Source organism: Corvus cornix, chromosome 2, assembly GCF_000738735.6.
Source record: "Corvus cornix cornix isolate S_Up_H32 chromosome 2, ASM73873v5, whole genome shotgun sequence".
Taxonomy (NCBI): Eukaryota; Metazoa; Chordata; class Aves; order Passeriformes; family Corvidae; genus Corvus; species Corvus cornix.
The window spans coordinates 15,240,621-15,254,385 of record NC_046333.1 but is presented as its reverse complement, the minus strand read 5'-3'; the positions used below and the strand labels follow the sequence as shown (position 1 = coordinate 15,254,385).

The window sequence follows — 13,765 nt, the reverse complement described above, 5'->3', positions numbered from 1 at the left end:
AGCGGCCGCCTGTCCCGCTCGGCCCCACCGGAGGCGCCGGGGCAATGCTCGCGTCCTGGGCGTGAGGAGCCCCGCAGGGCCCGGGCAGCTCGGCCGGGCAGTGGGTTCGGCTTGTGCCTTCCCGGGCTGCAGCCCAGGAGGCCAGAGTCCGCTGTCAGTGCGCGGGACTCGGTTTGTTAAACGTAGGTACCAGCTAGAGGTAAATCAAGTGACGGGGCTTGTCCCGAGAGACGCCCTCAAAAAGGCACAGGAAACGTGAGACTGCCGCTGTGTCTTTACCACAAACCGAGAACTAGTGAGGGGTGTCCATTGCTGCTGTGCATCAGTGCCATGCTCAGACTGTGCGGAGGACAGCAGAGCCAGGAGTTGTCAGATCACATCATGTCTGTAGTGACTAAGCATGTACAGGTAGTAAATCAGGCAAAAATTACAGCCGTTCTGGCCCAAAGCAGATACTTCCTGTTCATATCACCCATCCATGGGACTTGTCTTTTCTGCATCTTGGTTACTTCATCCTTCTCTGTTGCTATGGAAACTGTTATCTTTATCATCTTCATAAAGTGCTTCCTTAGTTTTTCTGATGAAAAATGCTGTATAAAACTGAGCTGTTGAAAGAGATACTGTGCTCATTATTTACAAGCCTCTGTGACACCTCAGTTAACTTGTAAAATAAAGGAGTTTTAAAAAACAACTACTATCAAGTAATACTAACAATTACGTAATGATACTTACAGGTTTTTTTGAGGCCACAATATGCCATGCATTCTTCAAAACCAAAACCACAAAAACATAGAATAAAGACCTCTCTATTGAATCTTCCTGTGGCAGATAGTAGCTGCTGGGAAGTGCTCCCCAGCATCCCAATTCGAATGACAAAAGGGAAGTATTAACAGTTAACAGCTTCAGGCTCTGCTGATGTGATGTGGTCAGTGGATTAGTTTGAAAGGTATGCAGGGCAGTGATCATGATTTCAGATTTGGGAGATGGCCCATTTGCTTGTATGCAGTGAAGAAAAAAAGTTCCATGTTTCTGGATCTTCAGCATGTCTTGATTCCATGTGAATTCTGGAGGCTGTCAGCAGGAATACAGATTGCCAGTAGTGTGATGAGACATGACTGGTCTGTGGGTTTATTGTACTGGAGTAGATGAAAGTGTATTATTAAGTGAAAATTTTGAGTAGGAGTTTACTGTAAAGGAAAGTGCTGAGTTGTAAAAATAGCAAGTGTTGAATTGTTCTGAAGTGCTGGTTTTGTGGTGGTGAAGAGAGATTATCATTTCAGTGAAGCTTGCCAAAGGTCTAGATCTGCCTCACAGCCTAGCTGGCATTTCCAGACTCTTGTGTGTGCTGTTCTTTGATGGTGAACAGCAAATTAAAGAACAAAGATTCCTTGTGTTATGAAGCTTCCTGTGCATCAAGGGGAGTCAGTATTGTTTTCTTCCTACCTTTCCTACTCCTTGTTATTACAAATGTATGCATTTGTGAGAGAAGTACACTTATATTTCTTTCTTTCATTCAATTTTCATTGTCTTTCATTTGTTCTTCATTCTTTTCATTTTTGCTGTCATGATCTTGGAGAGCCAGGACAAACCTTTGTTCAGTTGGGACAAAGATCCAGAGGAAGTGTACTAAAACCAGCTATATATCTTTCTGTTTATGTAGAAAAGCTTTGATGCTTGTTTCTTCTCACAGATGCTGAAGTCAGTACCAGAAAGAAGACATTTGCTGAAGTGCAAACAGAACGGCTGGATCAAGCTGAACGGACTGTTTTAATTAAGTGCCCATCAAAACTTAATGAAAAAAAATTATTGCAGTACTTATCCAGTCATGGAAATGTTAAGAGTCATTTCTTTTTTGAAAATCGTGTAAGTAATTACAAAGTAAGCTAAAATCTAGACTTAGATAAAAAGAAATACTAGAATGAAAATTTGGTTAAGGCTTCATACATAAGTTAAGCAAATTATATACAATTCTTACAATTAGCGTATTGGATCAGTTTTTATCTGTGGTAATGTTCACAAGTTGTTGAGCAGTTGATTTTTATTTGTAAATCAGCTAAGCAACACCTCTGAGGAATAGCCAGCAACCTGTTTTGCACTAAATCTTTGAAATTTTACGTAGCACCGTTCATTTTTCTAACAGATAGCTCCTTTTTTATGTGTTTCTTGAGTATTTAAATTGTGAAGATTAATATATTTCAGAACTTTTACATTTAGTGCTTACTGCTAAGAATAGTACATCTTAAATACTTTTAACCTATATGTGTTATATGCATTTATCTAACCCTGTATTTCCATTCTTAATATCTTAGGGCATCAGTGCTTTAATAGAGTTTTCAGAAAAGAGCAGTATAGCCTCGTTACAGGATGCTGTTGGAATCCCAGATGTTTCAGAGCATCATGTTGTCCCATTTAAATCAAGACTTTTTACTTTCACATTGAAAAACCCAGTGAGTCAACGCATGGAAGAGACACCACTTCACCTCTCTCCTCAGTGTCACATTCCAGTGAAAGACCTTATTCAAAAGCTTTGTCTTGCAGACAGTGTAAGTAGAGGTTTGTAGATGTATCTTAATTAAAAATGAACCATGTTCATTTCAGATTTGCAAGGGGTCATGTGAAACTTATAAAGGAATTTATTTTTATTTTTAAAAGTAATGTATTAGAATTTTGTGGGAATGGTTCTCCTATATTGAAATATATAAATGAAATTATTAATTTTAATTGTGAAAATAATTTCTCTGTATGAAAGAAACTTTTTGAAATTTATAAAATAACCTAATTGCATTGATATTAAATAGATGAAAATATATGTTAATAGATAGAACATGGGTCATTGTATCTTTACAGTGCTTATTTTCTGAACTAGATAAGCAGTCAGATGTATGTTCTACTGAATGAGTATCAGCTTACAGAAGAAAACATCAAGCTCCGATTTCTGGCCTGTTCTTTGGTTCGGGATTTTGCACGTGCATATTTCCCAGACAGCACAGTAAAGCCATTTGGCTCTTCAGTCAACACATTTGGCAAACTGGGATCTGATGTGGACATGTTTTTGGACTTCCATGATACAGGAAAGCATGCTACAAAAATGGTAAGATTGTGCTGTGCATCTTCAGTTTGTTGGATTTCTTCAACAGAGCAGTTCATTTGCTGTTTCACACACAGGAATCAGTTTGATTTTATTTAGATTTTACATGGGTTCATACTATAGAGTGTGAACAAGTTTATTTGAATGTTTGGATTTGAAGACTTTCAAAAGCTGAATGTGACACGGAAGAGATCTTTTTTGCAATAGGAAGAAAATGATTTGGTGTTTAAGTAAATTTTGTACTATTAGGGTGAATTTCACTATGAAGAAAACCCTCATCCTCCAAATTGTTTCAGCAGAGTCAGACCTTCCAATTCTACTGTTGTGTTTTCTTCTCTGTAGCTTCTGTGCTTCAGCCATGCTCTGTTGAAGCTTGACTTTGTTTTTTAGGCTCCTCCATGTCCTAAAGCAAAGTAAGTTGTGCATGTGTGCACATCTGCGCTTTGGGAGGGTTGTCAGGTTTTTTTCCTTACCTTGAAGAGATGACTTTATGCTCCGGGAAAGTTACTGGATTATGTACTGGGGTGTATCTGTATGTATACACACACATTGAGTGTGTGGAGGTGTGAAAGCTCAGGATGTGGGATAGTAATGGTGAATACTTACAGGTGCCACACAGTCCAGAGAAAATTTCTGTGTTAACAGCACCTGATTTTCATTGTGAGGGGAACTAGTTGGCTTACTTCTTGAAAGGAGCTTGAGTGTGAGCTTTTATATGTGAACTGTAGATGTTTTGGGGACCAGGGCCCAGGAGCAAACAGGAGCTGAGCCAAATCAATAATGCAGATGCTTTCAGTTGTCAGACTTTACATAAGGTACCTCATAGTTATTCAAATGCCTCATTGATAATACAACAGTAAGCATCAAGACAAGCAGAGATTACTAAGCATGCATAGAGTCTTGAATTTGTTGACCAAAGCACAGAATTTACACCAGTACCTTGAGAAGCCCAGGGTTACAAGACCTCCAGTAAGCAATACGCAGTCAGCAGTGTTGCCTTTTTCAGTGCACATACTAAATTTCATCTGAATCTATCTTTACCCATAGTGTGATTTGGAAACTTGCGCTATGTATCTGAGTTCACATGTTTAGTTTAGTCACTTAGTATTTGAGCACCTTCAAATTGTAATGGTTATTTAGAGTATGTTCTGTCTTGGGCCTTGTGCATGTAGGCATAGAGAATAGGAAAAGACTAGACCAGGCATTTTTGGAAGGATCTTAGGTCTTGCTGCTGGTTTTTGACTGTGAATGGTGTAAGTATTGGAGATTGGAGAATGAAGTAGGAGAGAGAGATAATGAGAATCAGGATAAGAAAAAGGGTGAATTGGGTCAGAAATGCCCAATGGAGAAGTTGGGATTCTTCACAGATTCTGAATGAATAATCAAGTAAGTGATTCTCATGTTGTGAAAACTTCTCTTATTATTTGTGTGGTGACAGACAGTTTGGGAAAAACGAGCTCTGTTTTCCTTAAAAGACAATGGGCAAGCTTTTGAAGATGGAAAATTCTCTCAGCTTTTCTGTACGACTTGTATATTGCCATGTAAGTTATTTTAAAGAAATAATCCTTCAAATATATAGTTTTTAGTATTACTGCAGTGATAAAACACAATGAAAGCAAATATGTCAGCTGAAGAGAAGGATCATCATGTGTATGAAGTGTTAAAATCTAGGAGCACTTTACATTTAAACAGTAAAGTTGCCTCTTAAATTTTGAAGGAATACCTTTCAAGTATAAAATGTCTATTTTCAAATCATGTTTGTTAACTAGTTGTTTTCTTTAATATGTATCCTTTGTGGAGATAGAAGTTCTGTTGTGAAATGTAGAGTATTTGATGATGAATGAGTTTGCTAGCAGCTGTGATTACCTGTGGATGGTTGAGAGACTTATTACTATGGGGGAGAAAAAGGGGAGGTAGCCTTAGTTACAAGGTGATTTAGCAGCAGCGGAGAAGGTATCTTCTGATTTCTTCACTTGTGTAGCCTTTCAGAAGGTGCCAACAATGGAGGAGGATCAGGCATTTCAGCACCTATTTACATGAAATTACTATTCTTGAGCCTTATGGCAAACTAATAAATTTACTAATTTACTAATTTAAAATTTACTAATTGTAAATTTTAAAAAGAAGCAAAAGTGGGAACATTCTTTACCAAGAATGGTTTATCAGTACAGTGCTAGACCACAGATAGGGCATTTTTAACCCATGGCAGTTTGGGAGATTAGTGAGTGACTCAAAACAGGGCTCTGTGATATTTTTAGAGTAGTAGTTTTTGTTAAAACCAAGAAGTTATGCTTCTTGGTTACTGTATCAGTTTTCCCAAAAGTAATAGTTTACCTGTACTTGCTGTTTTGGGCGACGTGGCGAGAACAGAAGAACCACAGGGTTTGGGCAAGTGTATCAGTACTTCATACCCCCTAGCTAGGACCAAAGCTATATATGAAGGTTCTATTAATTACTAAGAATATCTACTTTATCGCTATAAAAAAGTCTTCATTCACTTTTTGAAAGATAGTTAGGTACTGTCTGGAAAGGCTCATTGTGGTTTTTGTCACAAATATAAATATCAACACCAGCCCACCACAGGTCAGCTGAGTCCCCATCTTTATCTTTCCTGTTAACTACCTCGATGTTGATAGTCACAGGCTCCTTTCACTTAGAGCCAGCCCTATTGCAGCATGCAGCTACACAGCCAGATGGGATTAGGGACCGCTGTCCTGGCATGTTCCACCACGTGATGCTGACTGGAGAGCCATTGGCAGGAGGGCAGCAGGAGCAGTCACCTCGGTGATTGCCAGGGAGACTCAGAAGTTCAGCACCTGAAGTGTCTTTATGGGAAATGTTGCAAGGTCCGTAAGTTTGGAATTGTTTCACCTGTCCGTGAGATCACTAATTTGTGGACAACAAAGGTAACGTACTCTGTGTCTCAGTTACTAGTTAGATCACTGTGATTTTGCTTATGTAGTATGCATTCACACATGACATGTTCCAAGGGGGAGGATAAGTCAGTGTCAAGTATTGGATTAGCAAGCAAAATTAGCTGATGTCTTAAAAACACAGACTATAAAGAAAACAGAGATTTCACAGGTATGTTACTGAGGTAAAAACTACAAATATAACAAATCAAAATATGAAGACCTACAGAGAAGTTGATTTGTGATGTTAGAATATATCTTCACAATGTTTTTGTCTTTCAGGGAAACTATATATGACATGAATTGATTATTTTAAAGTCTTACAGAAAATCTTAATTTTGAAGGATTAAGTAATTTGCATGCTAATTTTTTTTTACTTTTTTAAATGAAAAAGACATTTTTCTTTACACTGCTGCTTGATTTACTAATAATGCATTGTTTTTTGAGGATTTGAAATGGAATTACTAATAGTTTGAAATTAGTGGTAGTTTGGTTGTATTGTCCCTCTGTAATTGTATGCTCCTCTTTTGCAGTCAGAGCATTTATGCTCTCCTGGTAATTCCAGAATTACTTTTTTAGCCAGTAGTGATATGTAGTACTATTGTACTTCTGTTTGAACATGTAGCTTTATAGTAAGTTGATCACTGTTAACCTGGAAAAATTGAGTCACCAAAAAAGAATCTGAAAGAGAGAGCAATATGTTTTTACGAATTTTAAGTTTGGTGGACTGCTTTGAATAATTCTTGTCTTTCGGTTCTAGTTGTACAAACTCCTTTGCAAGTTGCTGTGGTATTTCAGAAGTATTTTTAGATGTCTCTTTTGCTTGAGAGCTAACAGCTTGCTTTTGAAATTCTGTGTTAGAAAAAAGGTCCCTTTGAAATGGAGTATCAGATGAAAAGATTACCATCAGAAAGATTAGCAACTCAGAGGATTCTTTCTGTCATTGGTGACTGCCTTGATAATTTTGGTCCTGGGTGTGTGAATGTACAGAAGATACTCAATGCCCGCTGCCCTCTGGTGAAATTTTCCCATCAGCCGACAGGATTCCAGTGTGATCTGTCAGTGAGCAACAGGTGAGACCTGGCTTTAAAAAGTTTGCAGAGAATTCTGATCTACTTAAAATGTTCTGAAAACCGGTAATACCAAGCGTTTAGTCTTTTCCTTTCCATGTTCTTAACAAATGTGAATGTTGGCTCTGAAAGTAAAAAGGCTATTTTTTTGACTTCTAGGGCTTAGAATTTGATGTCCTTACGTTATCTTTCTTCAGCATCAGAAATAGTTGCTAGCTGAAGCTGAAGACTCAAAAACCAGTCTATGGAATAAGGTTGGATTATATAACTGGAAAGAGGGCAGGCAGTGTTCATTAGTCATTACTTCCCTTTGGCATATGCACAGCCTTTCTTGATTGCTTTTCAGATTAAGCAGTTCCAGAATGTTAATTTTTAGTGCTTTGGCTTCTAGTTATTTTGGTGTCCTTTCCTTCTTCTTAAGGGCCGGCATACACCTGTTTGCTGGGAAGATCCCTTGGATGCCTAGTGAATTCCCGGCGTCGGGAAGGGGCGGGAGCCTGCGGTGCTCCCGCCGTGCGGGGCCGCTCGCAGCAGTGGCCGCTAGGGGGCGCCGGCTGCCCAGAAATGCCCCTCAGGGCTCCTCGGTGACCGCCGAGCACGGAAGCGGCTGTGCTGTCCCTTGTGCTGGTGCTATCGCGTGTTTTAGTTAGAAATACCCCCCTCACTCCGGTGAACAACCCTGGCATAAGTGTATGCAGCCGAAAATGAGTTACTCACCCTTTTCATTGTTGTTTGGGAATATAAACATATGTGTGATTATTCTTCAGGATACCAGTGACAGGAGCCAAGGGAATGGGCTGAAGTTGTGTCAGGGGAGGTTTAGGTTGGATATTAGGAAAAGGTTCATCACCCACAGGGTGGTCGAGCCCTGTAACAAGCTCTCCAGGGAAGCAATCACAGCACCAGCCTGACAGAGTTCAAGAAGCTTTTGGATGATGCTCTCAGGCAAAGGGTGTGACTCTTGGGGCTGCCCTGGCAGGAATTGGACTTTCATGATCCTTGTGGGCCCCTTCCAATTCAGAATATTTTGTGGTTCTGTGATACCAGTTTCAGTGCAGTTTTGTGATTTGTCTACATTAGATATGATCAGATGAGATATACTAAGTTTTCTGAATTACCCAAAGTTCTGTTTCAGAATATGCAGGAGTTGTTAAGGCAGTATTGAACAAGTTTCTTGCAATGAAATTACTTCTCTGTATGCAGCCACAGTGAAAGTCAGCATGTAGTTCTGTACAAGGTTCCTTGTAATTCACTGCTGATGGTTTGGCTGGTAAGGACTGCATTTCTTGTCTTGTTATCATTTTTACTAGAAACAAACCTCTCTGGACACCATAAAGCACCTCACAGCTGAAATTTTAGAAGCCCAGATGTTACAAAATTTTGACCTAGTAAATGTCTCCAAAAGGCTATGCTGAATTTTTAGAACAATTTTTAGCACTTCAGGCTAAAATTGAACCAAAGTTTTACTCTCATACTGTATTTTCTTTTTTTTCCTGCTTTTTCTTGCCCTCCCATTTGTACAATATATGAATGGTTGTATAACAGTGTGATGAAGGAGATCAAAAACTGATCCATCTGAAAACCTTTATCCTTCGAGATTAGTTGTTTTTTTGGCTTGACTAAGCAGTAATCATTTGAAAATTACCAAACTGACTTGTTTTGCAGATTTCATTGTGTCTCTGCACTTAGGTTATTTTTCAGTGCAGCATTTTATTACTTTTTATATAAAAGCTGTAAAAGAAGTTCTAGCTATATTTTATTTTATACTAGGATAGAGATATTATCTAATGTACCTCAAAGGCAATTGTGGCTAAATTATGTTTTTTCGCCTCGGTTCTGCATAGTTTGACTCCACAGTACTTGATGGTGTTTTTTTATTTTGAGGTTTTTTTCCTCCCACTGTGATGTGGAACAAGGAAACAGGAAATAGTGCAAATGCAGTATTATTATTTACCCAAAACTGTATCTTTCTTGCTATGGAAAACTACCAGGTATTTAATCCTGGACAACTCCAAGCATTCCAACACAAACCATTCTACTATTCTATGATTCTCTTCTATTTTTTAAAATGTGTCAAAGTTGTTTTTTTTTTTTTTTTTATGGAGGTCCTCTTCTCTTATAATAAGCAATGAACACTGCATCTGATACTTCATAATTCTCTCATCATTTACATGTCTTCTCATTTCTTCTTCAGCATTGCAATAAGAAGTTCAGAACTCTTGTATATCTATGGCTGTCTTGATTCCCGTGTACGAGCATTAGTGTTCACTGTACGATGTTGGGCCCGTGTTCATGGACTTACAAACAGTGCTCCTGGTACCTGGATTACAAACTTCTCCCTGACCATGATGGTCATGTTTTTTCTGCAAAAGAGATCTCCACCTATCATTCCAACACTAGACCAACTTAAAGAACTGGCAGGTAAGCACAGCCGTTTCTGTGTTTATTGCAGTTTATTGTTTATTGCATATTTGTTTTCTCTAAAGTGGTAAATAAATGCAAGCAATTTCTTTATGCTCTCAAATACTAATGATTATTATGTGTGCGTTAAGTTCGAGGGAATACACAAGTTTTAGATGTATTTTTTAGTGAAAATAATGCATCTTTAAAGGCAAAATAAATCCCTTTTCAATACAATACTAATTCAATTTAAAGGGGTTAGACTTATTCTGTGCCTTAGATAATTAAAAGTAATTGACTTGTTCAATGGTCCTGTGCTGAATTTTTTTGTTTGTTTGTTTTTTAGAAGACCTGCAGGGTCTTGAACGTTTCTGGAGTTAAGGATTTTGTGCAGACTGATAGGATGTGTATTGTTTTATAGATACCAAATGCTTAAAAGAAAGGCTGTATTTTCTTCTCCCAGTTTATAATATCCTTGAGACTGTTCAGGCCATTTGCAAATAATTCTTATATCTTCACAAACAAGCTGTTCTGGCAGTTTCATACACAGCATTCTGGGTGTGTTATCTTCAGTGAATTGTATGAAAGCATAGAGAATGACATCTCAAGTTCTTGATTCTTCACTGATGTCTTCTGCTTATTGACGTGCTTCCTTGGAAGCTTTGAGTGCTTTCAGTGGAGAAAAAGGCCTGTGTTCAGTTGCTTTAAAATAATTTTAAACATTTCCATCAGAATCCTGTAGAAATTTTTATGCAAAAAACACGTTCTGATATTTTACAAGAGTATTCCTAATCCTCTGAAGTTTTTCAGAAACACTGAACAGTGAACACTCTGAGTCTCATTTTTTGGAAACCTTCATGTAGAAGAGTTGTGCTGTTTAGTGTATAATACAGCCCTCTATACAGAGGTACCCTGTTTGTTACTTATTAGAAGTATTTTCAGAGATACGAAGATCTTACTCGTATTCCTGTAGGATTACGACCATTTATCCTGTTCCTGTAGGATTTTGAAAATGTGCCATTTGGTCATGATGCTTTTCCTTTGTCCATCTATAGACTTTTTTCTTTTAAATCTTTTACCACTTAAATTGAATCTTAACCTGAAAGTTCACTTGTATTTGATTTATGTAATATGGGTAGCATTGATTTCAGTTTGTTATCTGAATTTTATTAGGTACAATGGCATTTTACTGTTTATTACTTCAAAATATGCCCACAATTTTTCTTTCAGGTGAAAAAGACAAGCATATAATTGGAGGATATGATTGCTCATTTGTTAGTGATTTAAGGAAGATTAAACCTACAAAAAATACAGAGACGCTTGGTAGGTAGATCTTTCATGAGTTTTCTTTTTTTTATGAGGGTACTGAAAATAAACTTTTCCTTAATGTTACTGATGGCTTTTGTTTTTCTTTCCCTTAGATGTATTGTTGGGTGAGTTTTTTGAATATTTTGGAAACTTTGATTTCAGGAAGAATTCCATAAATCTTCGAAAGGTAAATGGATTTTAATTGCTCATCATTATCAATTGAATCTCTCTGTCTGCCATTTGACAAACTACATATGCTAAGCACCAATTTCTGTCACACTGAGTCCTTTCTGTGAAGGAGTGTTTACCTCTCGGAGCCCAATAACTTACAATACCATTAAGAACATTTACAGTGTCATTACTTGGATATGGTGGAAACCAGGAAGTGATGCAAAGCCAGTGTAATTTTACTGGAAAGCCCTGTAATAAAAGTGGCAGTTTTAAAAAATCAAAGCTATTTTGCTTCTGTGTGATGAAAGCTATTACAATGTTATGATGTCTGTCATAGCAAAAGTCTGCGACAAACCCTGTGTGCTGACAGGCTTTGCATTTAAAGTTGGGAGTCCAGACCCAACCGGAGCCTACAATAAAACTTACAGCTGAGTTCTGGGTATGCTTTTGGCACTGCGGTTTTCTACTGCAGGTTGTATCAGCCTACAGTAACTGTACTGCAGCTCAGTAAGTATGCCATAGCAAGATAGTGCTGTGCTATCACTTTGCTTTGCTTTATATGTTTAAGTCATCCTGTTGATCTGTGTGTGCATGCCAGTACAATAGAAATACATGAAAATGTAACTACCATAACTCACACCTGTTCCTGCTGGACTGCTTCCAGAATAGGGGTTTCAGTGCCCTGTTGCTGTGTGGGCACTCTGTTGTGTTCTGTTTGCTCTTTGGGCATTATGGATCGCTGGCATAAGAGCTCTTTTTGTAGGTTGATCCTAGAAACTGATTTATTTAGGTGGAGAACTTCTGTTTGCTATTAAACCTCAAAAAGGCAAGCAAAGACACATTTGGAGCCTGAGCTAGTCAGGGGAGGTATCTGTGCTGCTGCTGTTTTTCTGACAGTCCTCTTGGCCCTGGGGCAGGAGTATGTAACGGGTACATAGACACTTCCTGGACCAGCAATCGCTGGTGGATTCCTGCTAGAGCTTGTGATGGAAAGGCCTGAAGAGGTTCTGCTATACAGAACAGGTCAGCTAAGAAACACTGATCAGCACTGAGATGGAAGTGCATTTAAATAGCAAACTACACAGTTGTCAGCTATTTGTGTTGTACTGTACCAGGTGCTTAACAGTGGACTATGACCTGAATAGCTCTGTGCTTAAAAGACAGACCAAACTGGGAGGAATTTCAGCCAAGGCAGCAATCTTTTTCAGTTACACCAGCACTGTGAGCTCTCTGAGCACTGTGGGAGGAATAGTTTGAACAGTTTAAGGGCTTGCAATATTTTATCAAACTGGACTGTGCAGGTTGATATGACACACTGATGCGGCATACACAAGTGGAGATTAGGAGTAGGAGGTTGCAGTGAGTGAGGTCTGAGGTTTGTTGGAAAGCAAATGGGAGAATGGCCAAAAAGGTTAAACTGTAGTTGTGTGTTGTTTACCTTGAAGGAAATCTAAGTTAAATGTGGCAAAGAAAACCACCACTGAGAGGATTCAGAGAACACGAATCATACAGTCTGGTTGACAGGAAAATTAACTTGATTAATAATGACTGGGTGTTTTGCAAAATGTTCTCTAGTAGGTCAAAACACTTTTAATGCTAATGTAATAACTCAAGTGATTTGTTATTTGCTCTGCCTATAATGCACATATGCAACTTCGGCTTTTTCTTTATACTCTCTGCAGGGAAAGGAAGTAAATAAGCCTGAGTCCTCTCCGCTTTATATCTGGAATCCCTTTGAACAAGACCTTAATATCAGCAAGAATGTTAATCAGCCACAGCTGGAGAAATTTATAGCTATGGCCAGAGAAAGTGCCTGGATTTTACAGAAGGAAGATAAAACTCAGCAAATGATCAATAAAGAACCTTGGGGACTGGCAGCACTACTGATACCATTTGGAAAAAGTAATTCCAGCAGGATGAAGAATAGGATGAAAGGAATAGGAAGTGAAACAATCAAAAGCCTCTTGGACTCTTTAAAGTTAAATAATGCAAACAGTCAACAAAAAGCAGTGGGAAAATGACTTTAAGCACAGAAACGCAGTAGCTAATATTCTGTTTTAGGAATTGAATGTAACACACAGTCCAAAGAACATTACTTTTAATGTTTCTATTATGGGGAATGGAGAATCAAGCAATCTCTGTTTTTCATAGTGATGATTTTTGTACAGGTCTGCTTTCTTTCTGTACATTTTTCTCCTCCTTACTCCTCACTTTTCCATCTGTTTTATGAATGAAGAGTATTCAAATAAGTTTTACAGATGCATTTTGGAAGTAGCCTTCAGTTGGGCACTCTTCTGTAAAAAAGGCTGACAGGAGCAGTATGAGAAAAAGCCTTTGGGAATTCTCTTGGCTAGCATACAAATGATATGCTAATGAAAAGCTGAAGAAACAACCACCCTTCCATGAAACCACAGTCTGAAAGAAGATAAATGTGTTGGAACCATTGTTTCCAATCTGGCCATGTTTTGGCAGCCAGTAAAACCGACGTGCATGTATCTATTTTTTGCAATTGTTTTCCATTCGTGTAGATAGTGCCAAGACAAAATAAAGAGAATGGAATTAGATAGTAAGGTGTGCAGTTTCTTAAAGCATTGCACCACCACAGCTCTCCAAGGATAGTGCCACTGTTTTGTGTTGGAAAAGTGGGTTTGCTCTTGTGTCTACCACCTGATTTCAAATGTCTTTAGTCAACTCTCCTTTGTTTTCTCTACCCAGGACTGATCCCCACCCACACTTGTTTCTTATTTTGCCTTCAGCTTCACTTTAAACCTGTATTTCAGGTTCAGGCAGGGGTTCTTTTATGCCCTTCTTGCTTC

The 13,765-nt window shown here is 38.4% G+C and overlaps 1 protein-coding gene across 1 annotated transcript; it reads left to right on the top strand.

Moving 5' to 3' along the window:
- The first annotated feature begins 1,693 nt into the window (after positions 1–1,693).
- LOC104686531 (mitochondrial poly(A) polymerase) lies at positions 1,694–13,519 on the top strand. Its single transcript, XM_019283220.2, has 8 exons — positions 1,694–1,863; positions 2,310–2,543; positions 2,867–3,091; positions 6,862–7,073; positions 9,265–9,491; positions 10,701–10,793; positions 10,892–10,965; positions 12,632–13,519. Exons 2-8 carry the CDS (start codon positions 2,460–2,462, stop codon positions 12,968–12,970), a joined length of 1,254 nt encoding a protein of 417 aa, XP_019138765.1. The 5' UTR covers positions 1,694–1,863; positions 2,310–2,459; the 3' UTR covers positions 12,971–13,519.
- The last annotated feature ends 246 nt before the right edge of the window (positions 13,520–13,765 follow it).